General features: G+C 39.3%; 1 protein-coding gene across 2 annotated transcripts; it reads left to right on the top strand.

Annotated features, from left to right (window-relative positions):
- On the top strand, positions 11,024-14,432 carry LOC109831544 (60S ribosomal protein L24). Of its 2 annotated transcripts, none has more exons than XM_020398882.1 (6): positions 11,024-11,108; positions 12,000-12,043; positions 12,504-12,579; positions 12,664-12,765; positions 13,655-13,803; positions 14,024-14,432. In XM_020398882.1, the coding sequence occupies exons 2-6, from the start codon at positions 12,033-12,035 to the stop codon at positions 14,172-14,174; spliced, it is 489 nt and encodes a 162-aa protein (XP_020254471.1). In that variant the 5' UTR covers positions 11,024-11,108; positions 12,000-12,032; the 3' UTR covers positions 14,175-14,432. The 2 variants fall into 2 exon arrangements, with proteins under 2 accessions (XP_020254471.1, XP_020254472.1); XM_020398883.1 differs by having other exon boundaries at positions 11,035-11,102.

The raw sequence follows: 15,637 nt of genomic DNA, 5'->3' as shown, positions 1-15,637 counted from the left end.
ATAGGCTACCCGGCAACACGTGTTAGGTGTTGACTTTATCCCTACTTAGGTTTCGGGATAAAATACCCACAGACTGGTATTTTGGTGTCTTTTTCTACGGCGAAAGACTAAACCGGCGATGCCTGTTAGGCGTCAGGATTCAGGATGACATTCCCCATGCGTGTAAGGCATGGATTTTGGTGTTATTAATAACAACCTGCCGCAATGTTGAATATGCGGACGAGTGTTCTTTTTAACGGTTAAGAACTAACCGGCAGCGCGTGTTAGGCGCAGACTTATCCTTCAGAATCAGACTCTGGTGTCTTTTTGTGCGGAAAAAGACTAAACCGGCAGCGCGTGTTAGGCGCAGACTTATCCTTGCTTAGGATTCGGGATAAACTTCCTAGGATGAATCCTAAATTGACAAATTTTGGAAAGAGCGGTGTGGGAAAGAAAGAATTTTATATTCTATTTTCCGGTCTTCTTTTAGGGTGAAGGCGGACCCGACAGACAAGGAAGGAAGAATTTTATATTCTATTCCCTGATTCTGGAAAGGAAGAATTTTATATTCTATTTCCAGCGAAGAAGAAACTAGAAGTGGGGTGTCCACTCCGAGAATCTGGAAAATTTAGATAAACTTGCCTTTTATAGGATGAGTTATCTAAACTGAAGATGAGTTCTTCGTTTATCGAAGTGAAATTTTCAACTCCGGTTATAACCATGAAAAAGGGTTTAACCAAAGAGAAAAAGGGAAGGAGTTCTTTCGTTTATCGAAAAGGGACTCCGAACTGAAAGTGGACCTCTTGCTCATGGAGAGAATCAAGAGGACCAGAAAAACATTTTTGGTGGACTCACTGTCAATTGAAATTGATCAGTGAGGGATTTTGGTGGTGACAATGATTTTGGGTTATCCTCTAGAATATTAAGTGTAATATTCTTCAAGGAACTTCCCGGTAAACGAGTTATCCTGAACGTACTAGGGATAGTATTTTTTTAGGAACTTCCATGCATCAATCGGAATGGCATTATGCTAACAGCGGAACCCGGATCAACTTGGATCCGGTTGACCATGCTGGAGCCAATGTGCCCGGTGAAGTACAAGGGCCGATCATGCTTCGAGTTCTTTGTTTGCATATCCTCTTTAGTGAAGGAGATGCATGGGAAATGATGCGCCGCTAGGTTGCAATGCTGAGCTGATGGCTCTGGCCCTTCAGGGGATGGCTTGATCCGAGTTAGAAAAGCTTCTGAATCGCTCAAAGCCTCCTGTAATGCTTTCCTTGTATCCTTGGACAGGCGCAATAACTCGTAAAGGGTTATCCTAGCCGGGATATTGGCTAATTGCGCCATGATGTCGAAATGAGGTGGAGAGCTCGCATTCCCCGGTTTGTCTCTTCCAATCGGATGATTGAATCGAGACTGCCTCGGGTTTTGGGCTTCTTGGCGTAAAGGCTCTTTTCCCTTCTCCTTCTGCTGGACTTTTTCCGTGGCCACAGGCGTAGGGGGAACTGCTACAATACCCAGTTCTGACAATGTCTTGGAAGGGGGAGTTTTGGTACCCAATTGCTCGGAAGCATCTGGGTATTTGTAGTGGTACTCATTCCCACTCCGAGTTGCAAAGGCCTCCTGTTCATCTTCAGAAAGCGGGAAGGCGGGGATTTCTTCATCGTCTCTTCCTGGAATAGCGGACACCCCATAACAAGATCTGCCTTTCCCTTTTGATTTCTTCTTGGAAGAGGTCCCAGTCCACTGTTCGTCTCCGATCAGATCTGGATGAACCCAAAGAATCTCGCCATTAGGGGCTGTGTGTGGCACGAGTCCTTTCTGGCGCTGCTTGTGAGGATCATCGTTCACCGTCTTCACCGCTGCTTTTATCACCGGCTCAAGCTGGAACTGGCTCACGGGAAAGGAGCCGAAGCCAATCGTGACTGCATTCGCACCCACTTTCTTCTCCTTCGGCTGCTTCATTGTGATGACTCCGACGTCGATGAGAGCCTGGATCTTGTCCTTAAGAGCATAGCATACCTTGGTGGGGTGGTGCACCGCTCTGTGGAATGCACAGTACTTCGGATCATTAATCCTCTTGGCATCTTCCTGATCCTGAACTGGAGGCAATTTGATTTTATTATTCTCCACGAGGTATTTGAAGATCCCAGGAACTTCGTCCTCTCTGAATGAATAAACTTTCGGGAACTTTGGCTCCGAAGCTTTCGGCCTCGGGGTTTGTTGTTGCCACCTTGGTTGTTGAGGTGCCTTTTGCTGCTGCTGCTGCTGCGGTTGCGCTTGCACCTCGAACGTTTGATTTGCGTTCACGGCGTTCGCATGCGCTTTTCCTTTACCCCTAGGGGTGAAGTTCGGTTGCGGAGCGTTATTTGGTATTTGGCCCCTTTCCGCCTTCTTCCTTTTGATGAATCGTTCGGCTCTTTCCCCTCGCACCTTCAGGTCCTTCCAGGTCTTTGATGGCGCCGTTCCCATAGATTCAAGGATATCCAAGGTGAGATTGTTGTGACAGGTCTCGAGGATGAAATCTTCGCTGACCGGGTCCCTGCAATTCATCGCTTTATTTCGAAACCTTTTCACAAAGTTTTCGACTGTCTCACCATTTTTCTGTTTCTCCTCAAACAGAGTGCTGATCGAGACCTCAGTGTCATCATCAAAGAAGTTCGTCAAGAACATGTCTTCCATGTCGTCCCAACTGCCGATGCTCCCCGGCTTGAGGCGACGATACCAATCGAAGGCCGCTCCGCGAAGAGTGCCAACGAATGACCGTACCATCAAGGGTTCGTTGCCGGAGATTGTTCCTAGGTGAGACTTGAAATAGATTAAATGTTGGGTAGGGGAACCCTTTCCATCAAACGGCGTAAAGTTAATGAGATTGAACTTTGCCGGATATGGAATTGATTCCCACTCCCTCGGATATGGACACGGTATACCTGACCTTTTTACCTCTTGAGCATTCATCAATGCATTGATTTTGCTCTCCAAGTCTTTCATCTTTTTGTCTTCACTCGTTTCTATTTTCGAGTGGTTTTGGGGAGAGGTAATGTGGTCTTCTTTGGCATTATCATCTACCGGACCACTTCCGTTGTCGTTGTTGACAGGGGGAATGATGACATTATTCCCTTCCCGTTCATTCTCTTCTTGGTTCTGATGATTGGGTCGAGTGGGCTCCTCTTGATGAGTTGTCAGAGCTGCGATTTGTTGGTCATGCATCTCCCTCATCCGCTGTAGGGTCATCTCCATCTCGAATTTGAAGGCTTCTTTTTGCCGAGCTAGGGCGTCTTCAAGCATCTTGTTCATTTGTTCGGCACTGATCATGAGTACCTCGCGGGGTTGTCCTTCGCTGGATACCGTGTTGTCCGAAGCAATCGCGGAGCCGGCATCTGATGCTTCGTCTTCTGATGGTGATCTCGTCCGAATTCTACCATAAGTCCCTCGTGTAATGGTTCCGGACTGCAGGTGAGTTAGATACCAGGGTACCAACGGGATTGACTCGGGATTGTCCCCTGTCGATGCTCCTTTGCTGGCCATGTTGATGGTGACCTTCGGGAATTCTCTGTCTTTGACTATCCTTCTTCTTCGCTGGAAACGCTTAGGCTTAGCTCCAGACGTTCTGGTGGAAATTCTGTCAAACACCGAAATTCTCCTTGGGGTTTGAGCACAGGAGCATTCTGATAGCACTGCCTTGATTATGTTGGCGCACGGGCAGCGAGACTCCATGTCCTGCACATACTTCTTTCGAGATTTCCCCATACCACCAGCTCTATAGTACAGCTCATCAGCTTGGTAACTGGAGCAACCTATAGAGTGTTGGCATGTGCTCCTTGGTAAAACACCATCATCCTCAGATGAGTGTGCTTCCCCTTTGGCATGTGATGCTTTGTTAGCTTTTTCAAAAGTGGCCCGTTCAAGTTTACGTTTTTGTGAACATAAAAATTGAACGGGCTCTTGTATTTCGACTCGCAATCCGATGCGGTCGGTGATAGGGGTTTTCCCTTTCTCATCTTTCTTGGGGGGATTAATTCGACCCCCAGTTTGATTTGAAATTTGGGGACCTTTCAATGGACCCAAACGCTCTTTGATAGGTACTTTACCTCGATTCCCTAGTAAGGGACCGAGGCGACCTTTCACAGGAACCCTGGATGTTGAAGGATCCTTTTTCATACCTGATCCTGTTGAAGGCTTTGGAGCAGGAGAAATGACATCTGGTTTGGAAAGACTTCGGGTGACAACTTCACCCCTCCTTGTTGAAGGTGTTGGCTCTGATTTGGGTATCCATACCAACTTGTTTGTAGGCGGCCGTTTGACCGTCGTTTCTTTCTGCATCTCCTCTGCTTTCTTCAAGAGAGCTCGGGCATGCGCAAGCAGTGTACGGCGCTTCCTGATTCTCTCTTCAAGGGTGGAGCGATTCCTTGTAACATGCACCCACTTGTTCGTTTCTGCTTGAGAGGAGGAGTTGGTCACATACCGTTGCTGCTCAAGGCGTTGTCTCTATTTGAGATCTTCTTTGTAGCGGACCCCATTCATAGGCTCCAAAGCCTTGGCCATTTGACGAGCAAGGCGCTGGCGCCGTCTTTGGAGCGCCCTCTTTGATAGAGTTGGAGTAGCATCAGTAGCCATCTTCTTGGGGGAGGAGTAGCCCAGATCTGCGATCTCGACCACGTTGGGCGATGCGGAGACGCCACGTGGTGCAAGTGCAGCGATGGCTAAGGAATCTTGGGCCTTTGAGCCGAGGTTCTGGCGAACGACTCTGGAGGAGGATGCCTTCTTGCGCCTACTTGGAGAGGCGGATCTGGAGGAGGAGGAAGAGAGGTACTCTTCGAATTTTGCTGGTCGAACTCGTACTCGACCTCTTCGTTTACCCGGATCTTGAGGGCCGGTTGCGTCACGACGGCGTCGGTTGCGATGCCGTTGGCTCCCACTGTGGTCGCCAGCTTGTTTTCGGAGAAAGTTGCTGTTTTCATTGCTTTTCGAATCTGTTACAACTTCAGTCGTTACAACAATAATCGAATAAAAAGTCGGTCTTTTTATAAGACCTACTTGTGCAATAAAACAAAGATTACAACTTTTCTGAAAATAAACACAAGATCCCGTTTTGGTGCGGTCTTGCTTGCGTGGGTCTTTAGCCTGTGACGGGGACGTAAATATCCGTGGACCACCGGTAGATCAGATCCGTTCCGAGAAAATCGGGCAGAGCTTCGTCTATCCGCGAAGGGATATAGAAGCAGAACTTCGTCGATCTGTGTGAGATCTAGAAGTTTTTGGGTGTCTCGGCCTGGCCGAGACACCCCTTGGGTGTCTCGGCCTGGCCGAGACACCCCTGGGGTGTCTTGGTTTTGCCAAGACACCCCTCGGGTGTTTCGAGCTTGCCGAGACACCCCCGGGTGCCTCAGTTCAGTCCGAGGTCCTTCCGGGTGTGTTTGCCGTTGACTCGTCGTCCCAACTCGGATTTAATTGATTTCGGATGCGTTGGAATTCTGACGAAGAGCTCTGTCAGCCCCCATGGTTGAATTATCAGTGGGGTGAACGGGACACGAAGGGCGCTGCTTCTTTTGCAGCGGTCGCGGGGTTCCCGATCAATCCGTATCCCCGTTGTTCTGAAATTCTGTTGGATCGCATAGCTCATCGATTCGCTTCAGGCGCTCACCGACGTCAATTAGACTCTTGTGAACCGGGTAGTGACGTTCATCGTCATTCCTTAACACTGAGCTGTTCGTGGGGACTTATCGGCAATTTTTGATGCCTACAGCGGTACTGCTGTATAAACTCTGCTGGTGGTGTAACATATATGGGACCATCTGTCCTTCAGGAATCTCCTGGATAAATGCAAATCTGGCCTGCTGGCCCCTAAATCCTCGGATTAACAAGTAGTGTCTCTATTTTCCCACTGCTGGCCGAAATTGACTTTGAGACTATCGACCGTGACCTCTATCATGCCGGCTTCCTGCTGGTGTACTGTGACAAATCTTTCGCTCTTTGTTCGATCTTGTTGTGATTGTAACATGTATTCCGAACTCTGTGCTACTTCGGCGCTCTCGAATCATATGGTGCTCCTTTCTTATATTGTCCTTGTTGCTGGGTTAAAATCATTCTCCCGCTGCTAGGATTCTCTAGATTTCGCAATAGTTCTCTTGCCATTGTTATTGTCACTATTTTGGTTTTGATTTCTTCCTTCACAACGGGTATATCTCCCTACTTCACTTAGACTAGCTCTAACTGCTTGTTGAAGTAGTGACTAAAATTCTCCAAAATAGGTGATAATTGCTGCCCCATCAAAAATCTTGATGTTGTTACTATCCTCCAGTGATGTCCTCAATGCTGAATACATCTAACTTCTGCTTGGTATTAAGTCGACGTTCAAGAAATTTTCACATACTCCTTCCCTTATAAGTTGCAATTAAAATTGGTGTGCCTTGAAACTCTGGTGCTCTTATTATCTGATATATTTCTTATTCTTTCAGAGCTAAACTTCCTGCTCTACGGCTTGTTTTCGTCGAAAATTGATTTTGAAATGGAATCCATTAAAACTTCAGTCGCTTATAATGAGTTACACAACAAAATAAGAAAATTACCTCTTTACTTCCTGCTCTGCGGCTCTATAAACAACTGATTGTGGTGGTGGTGATGCCCTCATTGGTATTACCTCTTTACTTTCACGACGGGTACAACCGGTGATAGAACTCCTGAAAGTGATACTGCTGACTGAAATGGATACACCTCTTGCTCCTCGCGTTTTGTAAGATCTTGCTGCTAATGGTGCCATGAAGTCGATCAAATACGTACGTATACTATACTACTACATTATATACTATATAATATACTACTATATATATATATATATATATACTATATTATATATACTATATACTCTGCGACTCTATATATATATACTGGATATATATATATGTCATGTATATATACTATATACTGAATATCACGTTACTATACCTACTTACCCTACTACTGCTCCTACTACTATACTATATGTATGTATATATATATATATATGTATGATTATATACCTATACTACTACTACCTACTATATAGTACTACTCGCACTATATCACGTATATATATTATATATGTATCATCATATATGTATAGTATATCTATAACTATATTATACGTTATCATATGTATATATATCCTCCATATCATATGTTCATCACTCACGGTATATATATATGGCTCTACTATATATATATGATACTTATATTATATATATATCTATATATATATATTAATATTACTACATCTCTATATATTATATATATATTTATATATATATACTATACTATACCTACTATATATAATATATATCATGACCTTACACTACATTATACTACTTACAGTTATATAACCCACTTGATTACCCTATAGTATACTATAGCTTACTCATATATATGTATATCTACCTAATAACCACTTCTCCTACTATAATATATACTACGTATATATATACTACTACTATACTATATACTATATATATATACTACTGCCTTATACTCACTAATTTCCTATATACTGCACTCACCTTTCATATATACTGTCTCACCTATACTATATATAACTCTCTATATCTATCATATCTACTACCCCCTAGTCCTGAGTACTACGGTACTATATTATGTTACTATACTTATCAACGCTATTACATTTATATAAATAGTACGTATAGTCTCAGCACATGTACTAATTACTATTAGTATATACTATCATAACTTAATCTAAACCTCATACTAGTACCATATTACCTACTACGTCCTACTACTAGCTATATATCTAAATAGATATTATATATATATATATTAATACTATCTTATATAGCTAGTACCGGTTGAATCACTCTATACCTATATACATACTACTTCTATATATAGTATATCATATATAGCTACTACTACTAACTACATGTAGCTATAAGCGTGATCACCAATCACGATATTCATCCACTACGACACTATTCCACCGCACAATACTCTGCATTCAACTTAAAATAGTTGTCCTAAAAAAATATTCTCAAAATTTTAGATATATGCATATATCGTCCTCACTTATACTAGAAAATTCTTATCGGACTCAATACATAAATCCTAGGAAACTCTAACTTAGCTCCACAAATCGACACAGGATGATTCTAAGGATACTGGAACTAGAGCTCTGATACCAACTATGGTACCCCTGGGTTCACACAAGGCTGCAGTCCAAGGTAAAACCAAGAATGTCAAACCTTCCATGCACCACACCGTGCAATAACATGTTTCACCATCACAATTACTATCTCTCTAGTAGAGTCAATAATATGTGTAGGTACAAAAGCAAGTAAAAGATAATACAAGAGATAACTGATAAAATGATAGAGATAGAATTAATATTTCATCATCCAACATACAGAAATACAAAGTTAATCTTTGAAATGAAAAATATGGAGATCTCAACAAGTCTCAAATACTGAATGTCTGATAAAAAGAAATAAGGCGCAAAGCCTTTACAACTTCTAGAATAAAACTCTCGATGACTCAATAAAATGTCTACAATAGAGCTCCCAAAATAAAACAAAACTATAAGGAGAGGATGAACACTAATGTGTATCACCATCAACCTGCGACTCTCCGTACACCTGGCTCGTTACCTGAAATGGGAGGGACAACGAGCGTTAAAGCGCTAGCGAGCAACATCACAACCAACCCCAAGGGAGAGGGCTCGTTGTATATAAGAAAATACAGTCAATACATAATAATATAAAATTCATTGATTCTAACAAAATTAAGGATTTTAGTATTTAGAAATTTACAACACGAGTATAGGTACGTCGAACGAAATAATTCAAATAAGGAAACTCTCATGTATATACCTTGTATCTCAAATTATAAACCCCTAAATACCAAATCCCTAAATCTAAGACATGGAATAATAAATTTAAGAAAAACAACCCATCTCAACTCTTGCACATAAACGTATGTCAAACCCACAATAGTGTAGTGCCCAGCATACATAGTTGTCATGTCTTCACCTCATGTAAAATGTCATGTCCTAACTTGGTTAAGTGTCATACTCAAAGTTTAACAGGTGTCCAACACATGGACTAATAAAAATGAGTGTCCAACACATGGACTATATATGATAAATGTCCAACACACGGATTGAATGAAATGAATGTCTAACACATGGACTGTACAAAATGCGTAAATGTCGATGAGATATATGAAAAGATATATATATATATATATATACACTAATTTCACACGTGTCTTGGTGTGCGAATCTAAACTAGTGCTCTCAATTCATCTAACATGCATAAATGATTAGTTAATCACTGAATTCTAGTACCAGATAATCGAGGCAACTCCTCGTACACGTGAAAATACACAACGAAACACAAACGTGCACAAACAGTTCAGCGGTCGACCGCAGAGGTCACTCCTGTCGACCGCGTAAAGAGCAGAAACAAGATGCTCAACAAAAACGCCCGGCGGTCGACCGCCGCGTCCACCGCGATCGACCGCGCAGAGGGCAGACAGATTCCCGCGTCAACCGCGGTCAACCACGAAACAGACAGAAGCCCTCTACAGGTTTCTATCTGCTTCGAAACAGATCTAAAACTTGATGATTTCTTCTTAAACAAAAATCTAACATTTCTAATAGTCATATAATAATATGCAGCGAAAATTAAACACAAATATACATTGCGAAAAACCCTAAGCGTAAACACACATGTTAAAAACGTTTCGAAAACAAGAAGTTGTGATTTAACTCATGATTAAATTGTTTCAGCTCTAGATCTTTATTACCCAAAACATTGGTGGACTTTTGATAAACTAAAACACAAGATTTTTCGCATCATATGCTATAAAGAATATCTTTTTTATACTCAAATATACGTTTTAGGCTCAACAAAAACCCATTAAAATCATTAGAAAACTTTTAAGAACATAGGGTAGGGCTGGGTGAGATGTTACTCGCCCGATGGGTGTTGATGAACTCCCAAAAACATGTGAGAATGATCCCTCAATGCCAAACGCCGCAAATCTCGCCTTCTCGTCGCTTTCGCCTCATGAAACTTCCCCGAGAACACAAGTTTAATGCTAGGGTTTGAGAGAGGAGAAGAGGGGCCACTAGGGTTTGGAACACAGGAGAAAAGAGGTATTTTTGTATTTAAACATGTGTATATATGACAACAAACCTGAAAAACTACAGCCCAAAACCCGAAACCCGAAACTGGAAAACCAAGTCTGACTAGAAACATACTCTTCGGTATTTTGGCTGTAACTTTCGTATCTGACCTCGAAATGAGGTGATTAAAGATTTGTTGGAAAGCTTCTGAAGATATCTACAACTTTGATCTTTTAAGTTTTTCCATATTCATAATGTATCAGTGTGTAAAATACAAAATCTCTCCACTAGTCATAAATTTCAAGATTTATACATCGAGCATGATTTGTGCATTTGCTCTTATATATATACATATATATATTGAATTGATCTCAAATCAATTCCTAGCATACTCAAACATCATAGTATGTTATTTATAAATATATAATATATTTATTATTATTTATCGTAAAATATTCAAATTTTTAGGGTTTTACATTTACTCACATTGAAGTTGAGTTAGATTGTTCTACGACAAGTGTTGTTCTCAATTCAAATTCCTTTTCTCTTACGCCATTTGGGCCCATTGTTGATGATATTAAGTTACTCACTAGAGAATTTGTCTTTTGTAGCTTCGCTTATACAAGGAGAGAAGCCAATTGTGTGGTTCATTCTCTTGCTCAGATAGGAGCTTGATCAAGGCAAGTTCAAGCATGGAGAGACTCAATTCCTCTAAGCTCATAGAAATTTGTACTTCAAGATTTATCTGCTAATTGTTAACGAATGAAGTGCTTCTCCATTAATAAAAAAAATTAAAAAAAATCGTCAAATCAATATGACGGATGTGCGAATAAAAAACAATCAATATGAAGGATGTATACCATTAATGGCCCGTTCTGGCCCATTTGAAACCCTAAGCCCATTATCATAATGCAAAAGCACCAAAACGCTATATAAAAGATCGCGTCCATACTAACCCCATTTTTTTCCTGCTTATTCCTGCCGCCGTCTCTTCCCTCTAGGGTTTCAGCTGGTACTGGTCAGATTTCTCTTCCACTCCGAGCTCTTTGATTCAACCTTCTCGTTTCCCTTTTTGCATCTTATTTATCTGTAAATTTTTGACGATTGAACATATTTTTATTTGAATTTTCATGTTGTGTATACGTTAGATTCAGCTCTGTGCTATTCAATTCTGTGAATGATTAATAGCAAATGGATTGAAATCTTAAATTTTACTAGTATAACATCGATGAATATTTAGTCCTATTGATATCATTGACTAGTATTAGGATTAAATTTCTTTTTATTGTTAAATCATTAATTTTTTTAGTTCATATTTGCATGCCCTTAGGTGTATTTCTCTCTGCCTCTACTAGAAGTTGTTTATGCTTAACGTGTGTATATTTGTGTTAAGGATTAATGGGTTTGGCCCATTTGAGAGATATTTTTCAGAATATTGGCGATGATCATTCGTTTGTTGTCTCCTTAATCTTTAGTTTTAACTGATTAGTGCATTTACTGGAGTTTCTTGTGATAGGCACAAATTTAAAGTGTTGGTATTAGTTGGGTTTTGGGAAAGAATTTGCGTGAGTATGAGGTTTTGACCCAAGTTTCCGATTGTTCGTTTTCCCAATCTTTGGATGCACAAGAGTTAATTGGGGACGCCTCTTGTGGTTCAAACATACCATGTTGATATTATACTGTAAGGAGCATTCCTTTTGTGCTTCCTTGTTCCCTATTAACTTCTTAAGGACTTTTTATTAGTGTGTTTTGTGATAGTAGGATTAGCAAGGTTCTGATTTTGCCTTCATTGTTTTAGCTAATGAGCATATTAGTGTACAAAGAGCATTCGGTCGTGACAGTTTGAATGCTTAGTTTTCTTCGTATTGCTTGCTTTCTCTATGTTGCTAACTTATGTTATTTTCTTTAGGTAAGGAGGTAAGAATTTCTAAAGACCAGGAAAATGGTTCTCAAGTATGTTTTCCATCACTCCTTGTGTCCTTGTTACTCTTGAAAGTTGTGTCCTTGTTACTCATGAAAGTTGAAACCCAATTTATCTTGATGAGATCTTGAGTGAAAATTCTATCTTTTGTGGACTATTAGCTGACCGCAGTATAATATTTTCTAATTCTTTCTTTCTGGTTTCTCTTGGTAAGATCTTTTATATTCCATGCTTGTTTTAGGTGCTGCAAGGTTTTTGAATAGAAGTTTTGGGGCTTTTTGATTCAATTTCTATAAAAAAAAGTAAAAGAAAAGTGCTCAAAATTTCATTTCCTTGTATTTCTATAAAATTTGTCTTGGTTTACCAAAACGTATTCAGATTGTCATAATTCTTTCGATTTCTGTATTGAAAAAAGTTAGGCAGTAATTTAACCTAAGTTCAGTGATATTTTTTCTTATAAATAAATGTTTGCATGTTTGCTTGAACTTGCAGGACTGAACTGTGCCGTTTTAGTGGTGCTAAGATATACCCAGGAAAGGGCATTAGATTTGTTCGTGCTGATTCCCAGGCAAGCATATTTGTTTTGCTAAGGACTATGCGGCTTAATACTAATTTTGTATAATTTTTATACTGATCTATCTATTCCACTCAGGTCTTCCTTTTTTCGAACTCAAAATGCAAGCGCTACTTTCACAACCGTCTGAAGCCTGCCAAGCTTACCTGGACAGCAATGTATAGGAAGCAGCACAAAAAGGTAATTTTTAGCTGAATGATGCTTGTTCTTTATATGGGTGTGATTTAATGATTCTGGACTTATACAGGTGATTAGTAGCTGTCCCTTTGTCTGTAAACACTAGTTGAAGTTCACTTCCATAATTCCAAAGCTCCTCACCAAAATAAAGCCTTTCTACCTGAAAGTTATATTACATTTCATGAAATTTCCAAATATTATTTACTTCTTAGTTAACTGTATAATTCAAACAATATAACTAAAGGTTTATGGTCAGTTGTAGACTTGTAGTTTACATAAGATAGATTTTGTTTATTGTTATGTTTGTGGTATCTCAATGTATATTGTATTTTTAATACTGATGCTCACATATGTTTGTTTATATTGGTACACTTCTGTTCTTGTCATGTGCATTCTAAGGTGTTGATTCAAAGTCCATCTTGCATATAACTTTGAATTTGTTTGCTGTTTGTGTTATAAACTCCTGAAATATGTTAAGCTACTTCAGTTGGAAGTCCGGTCTTGCAATATCATCCACAGACCCAAGTTTAAAAGAAGAAAAATTTAATCACCATGGCCAATATGTTAATACTATTATCATACTTATTACTAGATAAATTGGCTTATGGTTACAAATCTACATGTTATTTTTACTTGTTACTTAGTTGGGCTTTTTGGATGGCTTTTTGTCAAGATATTAGATGTGTTAAGAATTATCTTTTTATATGTTTGTTTGTTTTAACTGATGATATTGAGATCTTCCAATATCTAGCAGTTCTGTTTCATAAGTTCATAAGATTTGCCTCCATCAGACTTGCAGCACAAGTTTTGTTTGCGAGATATATAATATCATATGTTTCTTTATGTAAATACAGCTTTCTCATGTTTATGGGGTTTTCGATTATTATTTTAGGATATTAGTGCTGAAGCTGTCAAGAAGAGGCGTCGTACAACCAAGAAGCCATACTCAAGGTCAATCGTTGGTGCTACTCTGGAAGTTATCCAGAAGAGGAGAACTGAGAAGGCTGAAGTTCGTGATGCTGCTCGAGAAGCAGCTTTACGGTAATTTTATTGTGTGCTGTTTACTGTACTTGTTTAGTTATGTGTGAATTTCACTTAGATTATAGACTTGCTATATCTTGTCTATCGGTTTACTTTTGATGATTATTTGAGAAAATGATAAAACAAAGAATATTTGTAAATATTTTATGTCTACTTGTTAATAGGACATTTTGAGTATATATCAAAAGATAATAACTTGTAGATGTCCATGCCTCTACAGTGAAATCAAGGAGCGTATAAAGAAGACCAAGGATGAGAAGAAAGCCAAGAAGGCTGAGCTTATGGCAAAGACCCAGAAGACCCAGCCTAAGGGTAATATACCAAAGGGAGGCAAAGGCCCTAAACTTGGTGGAGGTGGTGGAAAGCGTTGAAGTGTAACTTTTGTTGATCTCATCGCTGCTTTTTGTAGTTCATTACTTCCTAAACCCAATCTATTCCATTAGAGTACTTTTTTCCAACCCATTTTCATATGAGTTTGTCTTTAGTTTACTGTTTACTTTGTTTTGCTTATCGATCTTAGGTGGAGGTGAATCTAGTTTGTATTAAGTTATGTTTATGAAAACGAGGTGCAATATGCTTTTATTTTCAAACTTGCAGATGCCTGATTTTATACGAGTTGGTCTTAAGTATTTTCTCGTGTTTTGGCTTCTCTGAGTTATACATGGGTTTCTTTTCATCTTTCCAATCGCAGAGAGTCCGGTTTCAGAGGTTTGTAACTTGCCTGTTGCTGTCCTGAGATGGAATGGATGATTCCATCCGGACAAGTATCAATTCCAGCATTGATTTTGGTGATTATATAGGGGATGTTACATGTGAGTTCTTTAAATTACGAGATTGGTATTTGTTTTACATCTTTCTTATTAGTTTCTTTTTTTTAAGATCTTTCTTATTAGTTTGGTATTTTTTTTCCTAGTTCTAGAGATGTTTTGGATTTTTTTTTAATCCCCAATGTGCAACTAGGGTTGTGTAATCTAAAGGAGATCTACTATAATTTAGCATTCAGTGGTTATTTTTAGTTTTCTAGTTTTCGTCCAATGCTCAACTTTGTCGGTTATATTAGAGGGATGTGCATGAGCTGAGCTGTCAAGAGATAAACTCATAAAAGTTAAGGGGTTCATGAAAGTACCCTAGAGAGAGGGTGCATATGGTAATTGTTAATCTAATCCGATTTTGATGTCAAATTAAAACTTATAAAATAATATCCTAGCAAGATTATACAAGAATAAACAATAATATAATAGGTGATATAAACACAAGCACAAAATGTAAAGAATAATAATACACCAAAAACAATGGCAAACACAAGATATGATCACGGAGTTCGGTCAACTCACAATCTACGTATCCGCTCCTCATCTCGAGTAGATCTTCACTATATCTCAAAAACTACACAATAACGGTTTTCAAATATCATCGATAACTTTTACAATGCACATGGTGTCAATCACATAAACCACACTTAGTGTTGGACTACCCGTGTTAACTTCCTCAAGTGTTTGGATTTACAACATCTCTCTAGGCTTTACAACTAACACACTCCTTTTAGAATTAACCCTAGTCTCTCCTAACCACTCCTCTAAGTGTTCTTGTGTATTATAACGTGTTTAACAATAAGTTCGAACAAAGGATTTGTTCTCCAAGACGAATGAGAACGAAATGTAAAGCTCTCTCAATGAAAACACTCTTACAACCCGAATATACTAAATGTGAAACACATAAGCTCAAGTGATTGTGTGTGTAAACAATGAGTAAAACGAAATTAAACTCAATTGATTAAGATATATATATATATATATATATATATATATATAAACCAAAAAAATAATAATAAATA

The sequence above is a fragment of the Asparagus officinalis genome, chromosome 2, assembly GCF_001876935.1.
Source record: "Asparagus officinalis chromosome 2, Aspof.V1, whole genome shotgun sequence".
In the NCBI taxonomy this organism is placed as follows: domain Eukaryota; kingdom Viridiplantae; phylum Streptophyta; class Magnoliopsida; order Asparagales; family Asparagaceae; genus Asparagus; species Asparagus officinalis.
This window is presented reverse-complemented; position numbering and strand designations above follow the sequence as displayed.